General features: G+C 53.7%; 1 protein-coding gene across 4 annotated transcripts; it reads left to right on the forward strand.

The window, feature by feature from the left end:
• Positions 1-1053: 1053 nt before the first annotated feature.
• On the forward strand, positions 1054-11399 carry ISOC2 (isochorismatase domain containing 2). Of its 4 annotated transcripts, XM_058822762.1 has the most exons (7): positions 1054-1079; positions 2022-2126; positions 2624-2782; positions 5084-5290; positions 7780-7850; positions 9675-9792; positions 11038-11399. In XM_058822762.1, exons 3-7 carry the CDS (start codon positions 2651-2653, stop codon positions 11116-11118), a joined length of 609 nt encoding a protein of 202 aa, XP_058678745.1. In that variant the 5' UTR covers positions 1054-1079; positions 2022-2126; positions 2624-2650; the 3' UTR covers positions 11119-11399. The 4 variants fall into 4 exon arrangements, with proteins under 4 accessions (XP_058678745.1, XP_058678743.1, XP_058678746.1 ...); XM_058822760.1 differs by lacking the exon at positions 1054-1079 and having other exon boundaries at positions 1964-2104; XM_058822761.1 differs by lacking the exon at positions 1054-1079 and having other exon boundaries at positions 2076-2136.
• Positions 11400-15158: the final 3759 nt, after the last annotated feature.

A 15158-nucleotide genomic window follows, 5' to 3' on the forward strand; every position in this document is an offset into this window, starting at 1 on the left:
GGGGTCGCACAGCACGCAGCCCCCCGCCCCTCCCCGGGCAGCCCCCAGACCCAAATGGCGCCCAGCAGGGCCCACAGTGCCGCCCGCACCATGGCGACACCGGAATGGGGGCGTTCGGGGGGCGTTTGGGGAGGGGGTAACGGACGGAGAGGGGCCGGTAACGGTGGGCAGGGGGCGGTTTGGGGAGGGGTCTTGGGAGGGTTTGAGGGGTCCTGAGGGGGTTTGGGGGTGATTTGGGGAGGTTTTGGGGGTCTTTGAGGGGATTTTGAGGGGGATTTGGGGGGTCTTGACCGGGTTTTAGGGGGATTTTGGTGAGATTTAGGGGGCCCTGAGGGGGTTTTGGGGGTCTTTGAGGGGGATTTGGGGAGTCTTGGGTGTATTTGGGGGTCTTTGATGGGATTTTGAGGGGAGATTTGGGGGGTCCTGACCGGGTTTTAGGGGGATTTGGGGGAGATTTGGGGGCTCCTGAGGGAGTTTAGGGGTAATTTGGGGAGGTTTTGGGGGTCTTTGAGGGAGTCCTGAGGGGATTTTGGGGGTCCTGAGGGAGTTTTGGGAGTCTTTGAGGGGATTTTGAGGGGGATTTGGGGGTTCTTGACCGAGTTTTGTGGCGATTTGGGTGAGATTTGGGGGGTCCTGAGGGGGATTTGGGGGTCTTTGAGGGAATTTTGGGATGATTTGAGGAGGTTTTGGGGGTCTTTGAGGGAGTTTGGGGGCGTTTGGAGGGTCCTGATGGGATTTTGAGGGGGATTTGGGGGTTCTTGAGAAGGTTGGGGGGTCCTGAAGAGGTTTTGGGGGTCTTTGAGGGGGATTTGGGGAGCCTTGGGTGTATTTGGGGGTCTTTGACGGGATTTTGAGGGGGATTTGGGGGGTCCTGAGGAGGTTTTGGGGGTCTTTGAGGGGTATTTGGAGGGTTTTGAGGAGGTTTTGGGGGTCCTCAGGGAGTTTATGGGGGATTTGGGGAGGTTTTGAGGGTCTTTGAGGGGGTTTGGGAGGTTTGGGGGTCTTTGAGGGATCCTGAGGGGTTTGGGGGATTCGGGGTCGGTAACGGCCGGAGAAACGCCAATAACGGAGATTTAGAGGTGAAAATTGAGATTTTTGAGGCGACTATCGGAGATTTTGGGGGTCCAGGGCGGTTTTAGTGGTGGTTTAGGGGTCGGTAACGGTCGAGGAACCGCCGGTAACGGCGATTTTGGGGACAATAACGGAGATTTTGGGGGTTCCGGGACCGGTAACGGCCGGGCCCTTCCGGTAACGCAGATTTTGGGGTGAAAATGGAGATTTAGGGGTCCATAACGGAGATTTGGTGTGAATAACGGAGATTTAGGGGTCAATATCAGAGATTCAGGGGTCAATAACAGAGATTTGAGGTAAATAACGGAGATTTTGGGGGTTCCGGGACCGGCAACGGCCGGGCCCTTCCGGTAACGCAGATTTTGGGGTGAAATGTCGGATTTGGGGTGATTTGGGGCGGATTTGCGAGATTTCGGGATTATCTGGGGAATTCCGGGCCGGTTTGGGGCAGATTTTGAGGCAATTTCGGGCCGATTTGGGGGCAATTTCGGAGATTTTTGGGGTCGCCCCCGGCTTCCCCTCACGCCAAGCCCCGCCCCCTTCGGCCTCTGATTGGCCGGGAGCTCAGCGGCGCCTCCGGATTGGCTGAGAGCGGGGGAGTTGGAGAGGTGGGCGCGACCCGCTGGCGCCTCCGTTTCCCATTGGCCGGCGGGGCGCCCCGCGGGAGGCGCTGATTGGCTGCAAGGGGCGGGAGGGGCGGGGTTTTCCCTCCGGCGGTCACGTGGCGCCAGTGTAGCGCGGAGCGCGCGCGCGGAGCGGCCGCAGGTGGGTGCGGGGAGGGGGGGGAAGGGCTGGGGGGGTTCGGGTCACGTGGAAGGGGGAGCCGGGATCACGTGACCGCGCCCAGGTGACACCCCCCCACCCCCCAGGTGAGCCCGGAGCGCGCGGGTGTCACGTGATCCCCGGGTGACCTTGCCTAGGTGGGCCGTGACCCACGTGACCTCCCCCAGGTGTGCCACAGGTGTGCCGGGTCCCACGTGACCTACCCCCGGCTGTGTCACGTGTCTACCTCACGTGTCGCCGGTGTCCTCAGGTGTGCCCGCGTGGGACCCCAGGTGTGCCCAGGTGTGTCCCAGGTGTGCCCAGGTGTGCTCAGGTGTGCCCAGGTGTGTCCCAGGTGTGCCCAGGTGTGCTCAGGTGTGCCCAGGTGTGTCCCAGGTGTGCCCAGGTGTGCTCAGGTGTGCCCGGGTGTGTCCCAGGTGTGCCCAGGTGTGCTCAGGTGTGCCCAGGTGTGTCCCAGGTGTGCCCAGGTGTGTCCCAGGTGTGCTCAGGTGCCCCCAGGTGTGCCCGGGTGTGTCCCAGGTGTGCCAAGGTGCCCCCAGGTGTGTCTGTGATGCTCCCAGGAGTCCCCAGGTGTGTCCAGGTGTGCCCAAATGACCCCCAGGCGTTCCCCCAGGTGTTCTCACCTGTCTCCAGGTGTGCTCCAGCTGTCCCCAGCTGTGCCCATGTGTGTCCCCAGGTGTCCCCAGGTGTGTCCGTGATGCTCCCAGGTGCCCCCAGCTGTCCCCAGCTGTCCCCAGCTGTCCCCAGCTGTCCCCACGTGTCCCCCCAGGTGTGCTCAGCTGTCCCAGGTGTGCCGATGGCCGCCGCCCGCCTGGGCTGGCCCCGCGTGGGCTCCTCGGTTCTGTTCCTGTGCGATCTCCAGGAGCAGTTCCGCGGCTCCATCGTCGCCTTCCCGCAGATCGTGGCCGTGGCCGCGCGCATGCTGCAGGTGGGGACGCCGGAACGGCCCCAAATCGCCCCAAAAATAACCCGAAACCACCCCGAAAATAGCCCCAAAACACCCCAAGACCACCCTAAAAACACCCCCCAAATCACCCCCCAAATAACCCTAAAACCACCCTAAAATCATCCCCAAAATACCCCCAAAATACCCCGGAAAACACTCCCAAAATACCCCCTAAAATACCCCGAAAACGTCCCCGAAATACCACCAAATCGCCCCAAAAATAACCCCAAAAATACCCCAAAACATCCTCAAAACCAGCCCAAAAACCAGCCCAAAACACCCTGAAATCGCCCCAAAAATAACCCCAAAAATACCCAAAAACCACCCCCAAAATACCCCCAAAATAGCCCAAAAACCACTCCCAAAATACCCCCAAAATAGCCCAAAAAACACCCCGAAAATAACCCCAAAAATCACCCTCAAAATGAGCCCCAAAACCGCCCCAAAACACCCTGAAATCACCCTAAAAATAACCCCAAAAATAGCCCCAAAATACCCTGAAATCACCTCAAAAATAACCCTAAAACCACTCTAAAAACACCCTTAAAAACATCCCCGAAATACCCCGAAAATAGCCCAAAAACCACCCTGAAAATAGCCCCCAAAATAGCCCCAAAAACTACCCCGAAACACCCTAAAAGCATCCCAAAAACATCCCCAAAATACCCCAAAACCACTCCCAAAACACCCCCCAAAAAATCGCTAAAAATCGCTAAAAAATCACTAAAAATCACTAAAATATCACTAAAAAATTACTTAAAAATCACTAAAAATCACTAAAAATCGCTAAAAAATCGCCAAAATATTGCTAAAAAATCGCTAAAAATCACTAAAAAATCACTAAAAATCACTAAAAATCACTAAAAAATCACTAAAAATCACTAAAAAATCACTAAAAAATCACTAAAAAATCACTTTAAAAATCACTTTAAAAATCACTAAAAATCACTTAAAAATCTCTAAAAAATCACTAAAAAATCACTAAAAATCACTTAAAAAATCACTAAAAATCACTAAAAAAATCACTAAAAAATCACTAAAAAAATCACTAAAAAATCACTAAAAAATCGCTAAAAAATCGCCAAAAAATCGCCAAAAAATCGCTAAAAAATCACTAAAAAATCACTAAAAATCACTAATAATCACTAAAAAATCAGTAAAAAAAAATCACTAAAAAATCACTAAAAAATCGCTAAAAAATCACTAAAAATCGCTAAAAAATCGCTTAAAAATTGCTAAAAAATCGCCAAAAAATCGCCAAAAAATCGCTAAAAATCACTAAAAAATCACTAAAAATCGCTAAAAAATCACTTAAAAAATCACTAAAAATCACTAATAATCACTAAAAAATCACGGAAAAATCACTAAAAAATCACTAAAAAATCACTAAAAAATCACTAAAAATCTCTAAAAAATCACTAAAAATCTCTAAAAAATCACTAAAAATCACTTAAAAAATCACTAAAAATCTCTAAAAAAATCACTAAAAAATCACTAAAAATCGCTAAAAAATCACTAAAAATCTCTAAAAAATCGCTTAAAAATTGCTTAAAAATCGCTAAAAAATCGCTAAAAAATCGCCAAAAATCGCTAAAAAATCACTAAAAAATCGCTAAAAAATCGCCAAAAAATCGCCAAAAAATCGCTAAAAATCACTAAAAAATCACTAAAAATCGCTAAAAAATCACTTTAAAAATCACTAAAAATCACTAATAATCACTAAAAAATCACGGAAAAATCACTAAAAAATCACTAAAAAATCACTAAAAATCACTAAAAATCACAAAAAAATCACTAAAAAATCACTAATAATCACTAAAAAATCACTTAATAATCACTAAAAAATCACTAAAAAAATCACTAAAAAATCACTAAAAAATCACTAAAAAAATCACTAAAAAATCACTAAAAATCACAAAAAAATCACTAAAAAATCACTAAAAATCACTATAAAATCACTAAAAATCGCTAAAAAATCACTTAAAAAATCACTAAAAATCACTAATAATCACTAAAAAATCACGGAAAAATCACTAAAAAATCACTAAAAAATCACTAAAAATCACTAAAAATCACAAAAAAATCACTAAAAAATCACTAAAAAATCACTAAAAAATCACTAAAAAATCACTAAAAATCTCTAAAAAATCACTAAAAATCTCTAAAAAAATCACTAAAAAATCACTAAAAAATCGCTAAAAAATCACTAAAAAATCACTAAAAATCGCCAAAAAAACCCGCGCAAAGTGGCGGAAAAGCCGCGCCTCAGCCCGGTTTCCGCAGGGCTGCCGGATCCTGGGGATCCCGGCGCTGCTGACGGAGCAGCGGCCGGACGTGCTGGGCCCCACGGTGCCCGAGCTGGGCGCGCAGGACCTGCCCCGGCTGCCCAAAACCGCCTTCAGCATGGCCGGGGCGGCCGCGCCCGTCCTGCGCGACCCGCGGCTGCGGCACGTGCTGCTCTGCGGCATCGAGGCGCACGCCTGCGTGCTGGTGAGGCTGCCCGGCAGGGGAAAACGCCCGGATCGGGGAAAAACCACAAATCGGGCACTCGGGGGAAACAACCCGAAATTGGGGGGAAAAACCCGAAATCGGGGAGTCTGGGGAAACAACCTGAAATTGGGGGAAACAGACCGAAATCGGGGAGTCTGGGGGAAAAACCTGAAATTGGGGGGAAAAAACCCGAAATCGAGGAGTCTGGGGAAACAACCTGAAATCGGGGAGTCTGGGGAAACAACCTGAAATCGGGGAGTCTGGGGAAACAACCCGAAATTGGGGAGTCTGGGGAAACAACCCGAAATCGGGGGGAAACAGCCCGAAATCGGGGAGTCTGGGGGAAAAACCTGAAATCGGGGAGTCTGGGGAAACAACCCGAAATCGGGGAGTCTGGGGGAAAAACCCGAAATTGGGGGGAAAAAACCCGAAATTGGGGAGTCTGGGGAAACAACCCGAAATCGGGGGGAAACAGCCCGAAATCGGGGAGTCTGGGGGAAAAACCTGAAATCGGGGAGTCTGGGGGAAAAACCTGAAATCGGGGAGTCTGGGGGAAAAACCTGAAATCGGGGAGTCTGGGAAAACAACCTGAAATTGGGGAGTCTGGGGAAACAACCCGAAATCGGGGGGAAAAAACCCGAAATCGGGGAGTCTGGGGAAACAACCTGAAATTGGGGGAAACAGCCCGAAATCGGGGAGTCTGGGGGAAAAACCTGAAATTGGGGGAAAAAACCTGAAATCGGAGAGTCTGGGGAAACAACCTGAAATTGGGGGAAACAGCCCGAAATCGGGGAGTCTGGGGGAAAAACCTGAAATTGGGGGGAAAAACCCGAAATTGGGGAGTCTGGGGAAACAACCCGAAATCGGGGAGTCTGGGGAAACAACCCGAAATTCGGGGAAAAAACCCGAAATTGGGGAGTCTGGGGAAACAACCTGAAATTCGGGGAAAAAACCCAAAATTGGGGAGTCTGGGGGAAAAACCTGAAATTGGGGAGTCTGGGAAAACAACCTGAAATTGGGGGGAAAAACCTGAAATCGGGGACTCGGGGGAAACAACCCGAAATTGGGGGGAAAAACCCGAAATCGGGGAGTCTGGGGGAAAAACCTGAAATTGGGGGGAAAAACCCGAAATTGGGGAGTCTGGGGAAACAACCCGAAATCGGGGGGAAAAAACCCAAAATCGGGGGAAAAAACCCCGAAATCGGGGAGTCTGGGGAAACAACCTGAAATCGGGGGGAAAAAACCCGAAATCGAGGGAAAAAAACATGAAATTGGGGAGTTTGGGGAAAAAAACCCAAAATCGGGGGAAAAAACCACAAAATCGGGGAGTTTGGGGGAAAAACCCGAAATCGGGGGAAAAAAACCCGAAATCGGGGAGTCTGGGGGAAAAACCAAAAATTGGGGAGTTTGGGGAAAAAAGCCAAAATCGGGGGAAAAAAACCCGAAATTGGGGAGTTTGGGGAAAAAACCCGAAATCGGGGAGTCTGGGGGAGAAAACCCGAAATCTGGGTGTCTGGGGGAAAAAAAAACGAAATCGGGGAGTTTGGGGGAAAAAACCCGAAACTGGGAGAAAAAAACCCGAAATTGGGGAGTTTGGGGGAAAAACACCTGAAACTGCGGAGTCTGGGGGAAAAACCCCGAAATTGGGGAGTTTGGGGGAGAAAACCCCGAAACTGGGGGAAAAAAATACCGAAATTGGGGAGTCTGGGGGAAAAAAACCTGAAATTGGGGAATTTGGGGGGAAAAAACCCAAAAATTGGGAGTTTGGGGGAAGAAAAACCCAAAATTGAGGAGTTTGGGAGAAAAGAACCCCGAAATTGGGGAGTTTGGGGGAAAAAAACCCGAAAATGGGGAGTTTGGGGGAAAAAAACACCAAAATTGGGGAGTTTGGGGGAAAAAAAACCAAAATTGGGGAGTTTGGGGGAAAAAACCCCGAAAATGGGGAGTTTGGGGGAAAAAAACACCAAAATTGGGGAGTTTGGGGGAAAAAAAAAACAAAATTGGGGAGTTTGGGGGAAAAAAAACCAAAATTGGGGAGTTTGGGGGAAAAAAACCCCAAATTTGGGGAGTTTGGGGGGTCCTAGATGGGGTTTGGGGGAGAAAATGTAATATCAGCGAGTTTTGGGGAGGCACAGCCAAATTTGGGAGGGTCTGGGGAGGTTTGGGGGGTCCTAGATGGGAGTTTGGGGGAAAAACCCCGAAATTGGGGAGTTTGAGGCGTCCTGGAAGGGGTTTTGGGGAAGAAAATCCCGAAATCAGGAGATTTGGGGGAGTTTTGGGGAGGGAACCCCAAAATCAGATCATTTGAGGGGCCCTAAATGAAGTTTTGGGCAGAAAACCAAAACCTGGGGGGATTTTGGGGGAAATTTGGGGATTCCAGAGGGAATTTTGGGCCAGGACCCCCCCAAACTTTAACCCCGGATTTTGGGGCACCCCGGGAGCCCCAAAACTGCCGAAATTCACCCCAAAATTTGTGTCCCCCCCACCAGCAAACGGCGCTGGACCTGCTGGAGCGGGGGCTGGACGTGCACGTGGTGGCCGACGCGGTGTCCTCGCGCAGGTTTGGGGCCAAAGCCGCCGATTTTGGGGCCAAATCCGGCGATTTTGGGGCCATTTTTGGGGATTTTGGGGCCTTTGGGGACCTGGAAGGTTTGGGGCCAAATCCCGGGATTTTGGGGCCAATTCTGGGGGATTTTGGGGCCAATTCTGGGGGATTTTGGGGCCTTTGGGAGCATTGGGGATTTGGGGTCAATTCCTGGGATTTTGGGGCCATTTTTGGGGATTTTAGGGCCTTTGGGGCCAAATCCGGGGATTTTGGGACCTTTGGGGGTGTTTGGGGCCAAATCCCGGGATTTTGGGGCCAATTCTGGGGGATTTTGGGGCCAATTTGGGGGATTTTGGGCCATTTTTGGGGATTTTGGGGCCAAATCCGGGGATTTTGGGGCCTCTGGGGGGGGTTTGGGGCCAATTCTGAGGATTTTGGGGCCTTTGGGGACCTGGAAGGTTTGGGGCCAAATCCCGGGATTTTGGGGCCAATTCTGGGGGATTTGGGGCCAATTTGGGAGATTTTGGGGCCTTTGGGAGCATTGGGGATTTGGGGCCAATTCCTGGGATTTTGGGGCCAATTTTGGGGATTTTGGGGCCTTTGGGGACCTGGGGAGTTTGGGGCCAAATCTGGGGATTTTGGGGCCAATTCTGGGGGATTTTGGGGCAAATGCTGCAGGATTTTGGGGCCATTTCTGGGGATTTTGGAGCCTATGAGACTCCCGTGGATTTGGGGGAGTTTGGGGCCAATTCTGGGGATTTTGGGGTCTTTGGGGGCCTGGGGATTTTTGGGCCGAATCCCGGGATTTTGGGGTCAGTTCCGGGGATTTTGGGGCCTTGAGGGGCTGTGGGAATTTCGGGGGATTTTGGGGGGATTTGGGGGAGAATCTGGGGGGGACTTTGGGGGGCTCTCAGGTGGATTTGGGGAGGGGTCCCAGCCAGGCGGAGCGGGCCCTGGGGGCGGCGTTTGGGGGTGGGGTTTGGGGGTCCCAGGTGGATTTGGGTGGGGGTCCCAGGTGTATTTTGGGTGGGGGTCCCAGGTGGATTTGGGTGGGGGTCCCAGGTGGATTTGGGTGGGGGTCACAGGTGTATTTGGGTGGGGGTCCCAGGGTCCCGGTGTAATTTGGGTGGGGGTCCCAGGTGTATTTTGGGTGGGGGTCCCAGGTGTATTTTGGGGGGGGTCTCAGGTGTATTTTGGGTGGGGGTCCCAGGTATATTTGGGTGGGGGTCCCAGGTGGATTTGGGTGGGGGTCCCGGTGTAATTTGGGTGGGGGTCCCGGTGTAATTTGGGTGGGGGTCCCAGGTGTATTTTGGGTGGGGGTCCCAGGTGTATTTGGGTGGGGGTCCCGGTGTATTAGGGTGGGGGTCCCGGTGTAATTTGGGTGGGGGTCCCAGGGTCCCGGTGTAATTAGGGTGGGGGTCCCAGGTGTATTTGGGTGGGGGTCCCAGGGTCCCAGGTGTATTTGGGTGGGGGTCCCGGTGTAATTAGGGTGGGGGTCCCAGTGTAATTAGGGTGGGGTCCCAGGTGTATTTGGGTGGGGGTCCCAGGGTCCCAGGTGTATTTTGGGTGGGGGTCCCAGGTGTATTTGGGTGGGGGTCCCGGTGTAATTTGGGTGGGGGTCCCAGGGTCCCGGTGTAATTAGGGTGGGGGTCCCAGGTGTATTTTGGGTGGGGGTCCCAGTGTAATTAGGGTGGGGGTCCCGGTGTAATTAGGGTGGGGGTCCCGGTGTAATTAGGGTGGGGTCCCAGGTGTATTAGGGTGGGGGTCCCGGTGTAATTAGGGTGGGGGTCCCGGTGTAATTAGGGTGGGGGTCCCGGTGTAATTTGGGGGGGGTCCCAGCCAGGCGGAGCGGGCCCTGGCCCTGTCCCGCATGCGCCAGGCCGGCGCCTACCTGAGCACCTGCGAGAGCCTCCTGCTGCTGCTGCTGCGCGACGCCGCCCACCCCAAGTTCAAGCAGGTGAGGGGCCACGCCCCCCCGGCCACGCCCACCCCGCCCCGGCCACGCCCACCCATCCCTGGCCACGCCCAACCCACCTATGCCCCGCCCCAGCCTCGCCTGAGCCGCCCATGCCAAGTGCAAACGGGTGGGAGGCCACGCCCCCGGCCACGCCCACCCCATCCCTAGCCACGCCCACCCATCCCAGGCCACGCCCACTCATCCCTAGCCACGCCCATCCATCCCAGGCCACGCCCACCCATCCCAGGCCACGCCCAGCCATCCCTAGCCACGCCCCAGCCTCACCTGAGCCGCCCACGCCAAGTGCAAACGGGTGAGAGGCCACGCCCACCTTCCCCTGGCCACGCCCACCCTCCCCTGACAATGCCAAATCCACTCCTTGCCACGCCCACCCCACTCCGACCACGCCCACCCTGCTCCGACCACGCCCACCCCACTCCGACCACGCCCACCCCGCTCCGACCACGCCCACCCCACTCCGACCACGCCCACCCTGCTCCGACCACGCCCACCCCACTCCGACCACGCCCACCCTGCTCCGACCACGCCCACCCCATCCTGGCCACGCCTGCCCCGTCAAGCCACGCCCACCCTCTCCTGTTGGCTCCACCCACATTCGCTCACACGAGGCCACACCCACCTGACCACACCCTGTCAGACCACGCCCACCTGGCAGTGAAAACCCCGCCCACAAACTTGTTAATTAGGCCGTGTTTAATGGGTTAATTAGAGAATAATTAGAGTTTATTAGTTAGGAGTTAATTAGGGGGTGGTTAGTTGGGTAATTAGGGCAGATTAGAGGCTGGCTAATTACAGTTAGTTAGGGCATGGTTAATGGTTTAATTAGGACTGATTAGAGGCTGCTAATTACTGTTAATTAGGGCGTAGTTAATGCATTAATTAGGGGTGACTAAAGGCTGGCTAGTTACAGTTAATTAGGGCCTTAATTAAGGGTTGATAAAGGGGTGGCAATGTGGTTTGTTAGGGTTAATTAGAGGTGGGCTAATTAGGTCTAATTAAGGGCTGGTTAAGCAAATAATGCATTTCAATTAGCTTGTTAGGGTTAATTAGACTCCTTCTGAAGGGTTAATGAGGGTTAATTAGCTCATTAGTGTTAATTAGACTCTATTTTCTGGGGGTTTTGGGTTGATTTTGGTGTTTTTTGGGTTAACGAGGGTTGAAGGAGGGTTAATGAGGGTTAATTATCACTAATTGTCACTAATTAGCGCTAATTGCCCCCCGCAGATCCTGCCGATGATCAAGGACCCCCCCCCGGACACGGGGCTGATCCTGGGGGGGCCCCTGGGGGTGCTGGGGGGGCCCTGACAGCCCCAAAATCGCCAAAATTCAGCCCAAAAATCGTCCCCGGCGTGGGGAGGGTCTGAGCCACCAAAATTCCCCAAAATTTCCCCAAAAATCCCCAAAAAATGAACCCAAAAATCCTCCTCGGTCTGGAGAGAATCTGAGCACCCCAAATTCCCCCAAAATCCCCCCAAAAATCAGCCCCAAAATTGTTCCCAGTTTGGGGAGGGTCTGAGCCCCTCAAATTTCCCCAAATTCCCCCCAAATGCCCCCAAAATGGAGTCAATAAACGCAGCCCCTCCCCCAATTTGAATTTTTTGTTTTTTTTTTTTTTGGGGGGGGGGGGGGGGTGTGGTGTCTCCAAAGTGGGCGGGGTCTGACGGGTTTAGCCCCGCCCCTCGGGCTGCATAATCCCCGCCCTTTCCCATGATTGACAGCCGCCTCTCAGCGGCCACGCCCCCTCCCTTTGACTGACACCCCGGCCCCGCCCCTTCCCCCTTTTCTTAATGAACCCCCCCGTAGGAGTGGGCGCTGGCCACGCCCCCCACGCCCCCATTGGCCGCTCTCAGCCAATCAGCGCCGACCCCTCGCCCCCCCCCCCAGCCGCTCCGTCCTGCGGGGGCTTCGCGCCGGCACCGCGACCCCCGGAACCCCCCCGGAACCCCCCCGGAACCCCCCGGGACCCCCCCGGGACCCCTCCCCAAAATCCCCGGGACCCCCCGAGCCCCCCCGGGAGCCCCAAAATCCTCCCGGGACCTCCCAAATCCCCCCAAAATCCTCCCCGAATCCTCCCAAAATCCTCCCCGATTCCCCCCAAAATTCCCCAAATTTCCCCTCGCGACCCCCCCCGGACCCCCCCGCGCCCCCCCCATCCCCCGTTCGTCCCCGGTGAGTGACAGCGGCGGCGTGGGGGGAGGGGGCGCGGTTGCCATGGGAACGGGGACAGAGGGACGGGGACGGACGGGGAGGGTGGCGGCGATGGCGGGGGGCGACAGCGAGTGTGTGACAGCGAGTGTGACAGCGAGTGTGTGACACTGTGTGTGACACTGTGTGTGACAGCGAGTGTGACACTGTGTGTGACAGCGAGTGTGACAGCGAGTGTGACAGCGAGTGTGTGACACTGTGTGTGACACTGTGTGTGACAGCGAGTGTGACACTGTGTGTGACAGCGAGTGTGTGACACTGTGTGTGACAGCGAGTGTGTGACACTGTGTGTGACACTGTGTGTGACAGCGAGTGTGACAGCGAGTGTGACAGTGAGTGTGACACTGTGTGTGACACTGTGTGTGACAGCGAGTGTGTGACACTGTGTGTGACAGCGAGTGTGTGACACTGTGTGTGACACTGTGTGTGACAGCGAGTGTGACACTGTGTGTGACAGTGAGTGTGACACTGTGTGTGACACTGTGTGTGACAGCGAGTGTGACAGTGAGTGTGACAGTGAGTGTGACACTGTGTGTGACACTGTGTGTGACAGCGAGTGTGACAGTGAGTGTGACAGTGAGTGTGACACTGTGTGTGACAGCGAGTGTGTGACACTGTGTGTGACACCGGGAGTGTGACACTGTGTGACAGCGAGTGTGTGACACTATGTGTGACACTGTGTGTGACAGCGAGTGTGACAGTGAGTGTGACACTGTGTGTGACACTGTGTGTGACAGTGAGTGTGTGACACTGTGTGTGACAGCGAGTGTGACAGCGAGTGTGTGACACTGTGTGTGACAGCGAGTGTGTGACACCGGGAGTGACAGCGAGTGTGTGACAGCGAGTGTGTGACAGTGACAAGAGGGTGGCAGCGATGGCGAGTGTGTGACAATGAGTGTGGCACCGCGAGTGTGGCACCGGGAGGGTGGCAGCCATGGCAGGGGGGTGACACCGAGTGTGACAGTGGGTGTGTGACATCGGGAGTGTGACACCGAGTGTGACACCGGGAGTGTGGCAGCGAGTGTGTGACAGTGAGGGTGGCACTGGGAGTGTGACAGGGACTGTGTGACAGTGGCAGTGCCACAGGCAGTGTGACAGCGGGGGTGACACCAGGAGCGTGGCAGCGATGGCGAGTGTGTGACAGTGAGGGTGACAATGAGGGTGGCACCAGCGGTGTGACACCGGGAGTGTGACACCGAGTGTGTGACAGTGAGGGTGACCCTGTGAGTGTGACACCGAGTGTGTGACAGCGAGGGTGACAATGAGGGTGGCCCTGTGAGTGTGACACCGAGTGTGTGACAGTGAGGGTGGCCCTGTGAGTGTGACACCGAGTGTGACAGCGGGCGTGTGACAGCAGGCCTGGGAGGGTGGCACTGAGCGTGTGACAACGGCAGTGTGACAATGGGAGTGTGGCGCTGAGTGTGACACCGGGAGCGTGGCGGTGACAATGAGTGTGTGACAACGGCAGTGTGACAATGGCTGGGAGTGACGGTGGCAGTGTGACAATGGGAGTGTGGCGCTGAGTGTGACAATGACGGTGACATTGGCAGTGTGGCAGCGTGACAACGGATGTGGCACCCAGAGTGTGGTGGTGACACTGGGAGTGTGACACTGAGAGTGGCAGTGGCAGTGTGACCCTGGGAGTGTGACACTGGGAGCGTGACAATGAGAGTGTGACACCGAGTGTGACAATGAGAGTGTGACAATGACGGTGACATTGGCAGTGTGGCAGCGTGACAATGGATGTGGCACCCAGAGTGTGGTGGTGACACTGGGAGTGTGACACTGAGAGTGGCAATGAGTGTGACACTGGGAATGTGACACCGAGTGTGACACTGGGAGTGTGATAATGAGTGTGACACCGAGTGTGACAATGAGTGTGACACTGGGAGTGTGACAATGAGTGTGACAAGGAGTGTGACCCTGGGAGTGTGACAATGAGTGTGACACCGAGTGTGACACTGGGTGTGACACCGAGTGTGACAATGAGTGTGACAATGAGTGTGTGACACCGAGTGTGACACTGGGAGTGTGACAATGGGTGTGACAATGGGTGTGACACCGAGTGTGACAATGAGTGTGTGACACCGAGTGTGACACTGGGAGTGTGACAATGAGTGTGACACTGGGAGTGTGATAATGGGTGTGACAATGGGTGTGACACCGAGTGTGACAATGGGTGTGACACTGGGTGTGACACCGAGTGTGACAATGAGTGTGACACTGGGAGTGTGACAATGGGCATGACACTGGGTGTGACACCGAGTGTGACACTGAGTGTGACAATGAGTGTGACACTGGGAGTGTGACAATGGGTGTGACACCGAGTGTGACAATGAGTGTGACACTGGGAGTGTGACAATGAGTGTGACAATGAGTGTGACCCTGGGAGTGTGACAATGGGTGTGACACCGAGTGTGACATTGGGAGTGTGACAATGGGTGTGACACTGGGTGTGACAGCGAGTGTGACAATGAGTGTGACACTTGGAGTGTGACAATGAGTGTGACAATGAGTGTGACAATGGGTGTGACACTGGGAGTGTGACACCGAGTGTGACAATGAGTGTGACAATGAGTGTGACCCTGGGAGTGTGACAATGAGTGTGACAATGGGTGTGACCCTGGGAGTGTGACAATGAGTGTGACAATGGGTGTGACACTGGGAGTGTGACAATGGGTGTGACAATGAGTGTGTGACACCGAGTGTGTGACACTGGGTGTGACAGCGACGGCACGAGTGTGACAGGGACAGGAGTGTGACGGTGCCACGGGCGGTGCCACCGGGGCTGACGCGGGCTCTGGCTTCTTTTGGGTTCATTTTCGGCGCCTTTGGGGCATTTTTGGGGTTTTGGGGTTGTTTTGGGCCGGGCTGGGATTTGGGTGTGTTTGGGTTGATTTTGGTGCGTTTTGGGGTCTTTTTTGGGGGAATTTTGATGTTTTGGGGTTGTTTGACGGTGGAGGTGGGATTTTGGCGGTTTTGGGTTGATTTTGGGTGGGTTTGGGTTGATTTTGGGTGGGTTTGGCGTTATTTTAGTGCTTTTTGGGTTGATTTTGGTGGTTTTGGGTTGATGTTGGGTGGGTTTTGGGTTATTTTAGTGCTTTTTGGGTTGATTTTTGGTGGTTTTGGGTTGATTTTGG

This window comes from Ammospiza caudacuta, chromosome 34 (genome assembly GCF_027887145.1).
Source record: "Ammospiza caudacuta isolate bAmmCau1 chromosome 34, bAmmCau1.pri, whole genome shotgun sequence".
NCBI lineage: Eukaryota > Metazoa > Chordata > Aves > Passeriformes > Passerellidae > Ammospiza > Ammospiza caudacuta.

Bases quoted from the DNA above. Each gene is read 5' to 3' on its own strand.
- ISOC2 (XM_058822762.1), top strand. From the start codon at position 2,651: ATGGCCGCCGCCCGCCTGGGCTGGCCCCGCGTGGGCTCCTCGGTTCTG. The intron at 2,783-5,083 runs GTGGGGACGCCG...CGGTTTCCGCAG, and splicing joins TGGCCGCGCGCATGCTGCAG to GGCTGCCGGATCCTGGGGAT. The intron at 7,851-9,674 runs GTTTGGGGCCAA...GGGGGGTCCCAG, and splicing joins GACGCGGTGTCCTCGCGCAG to CCAGGCGGAGCGGGCCCTGG.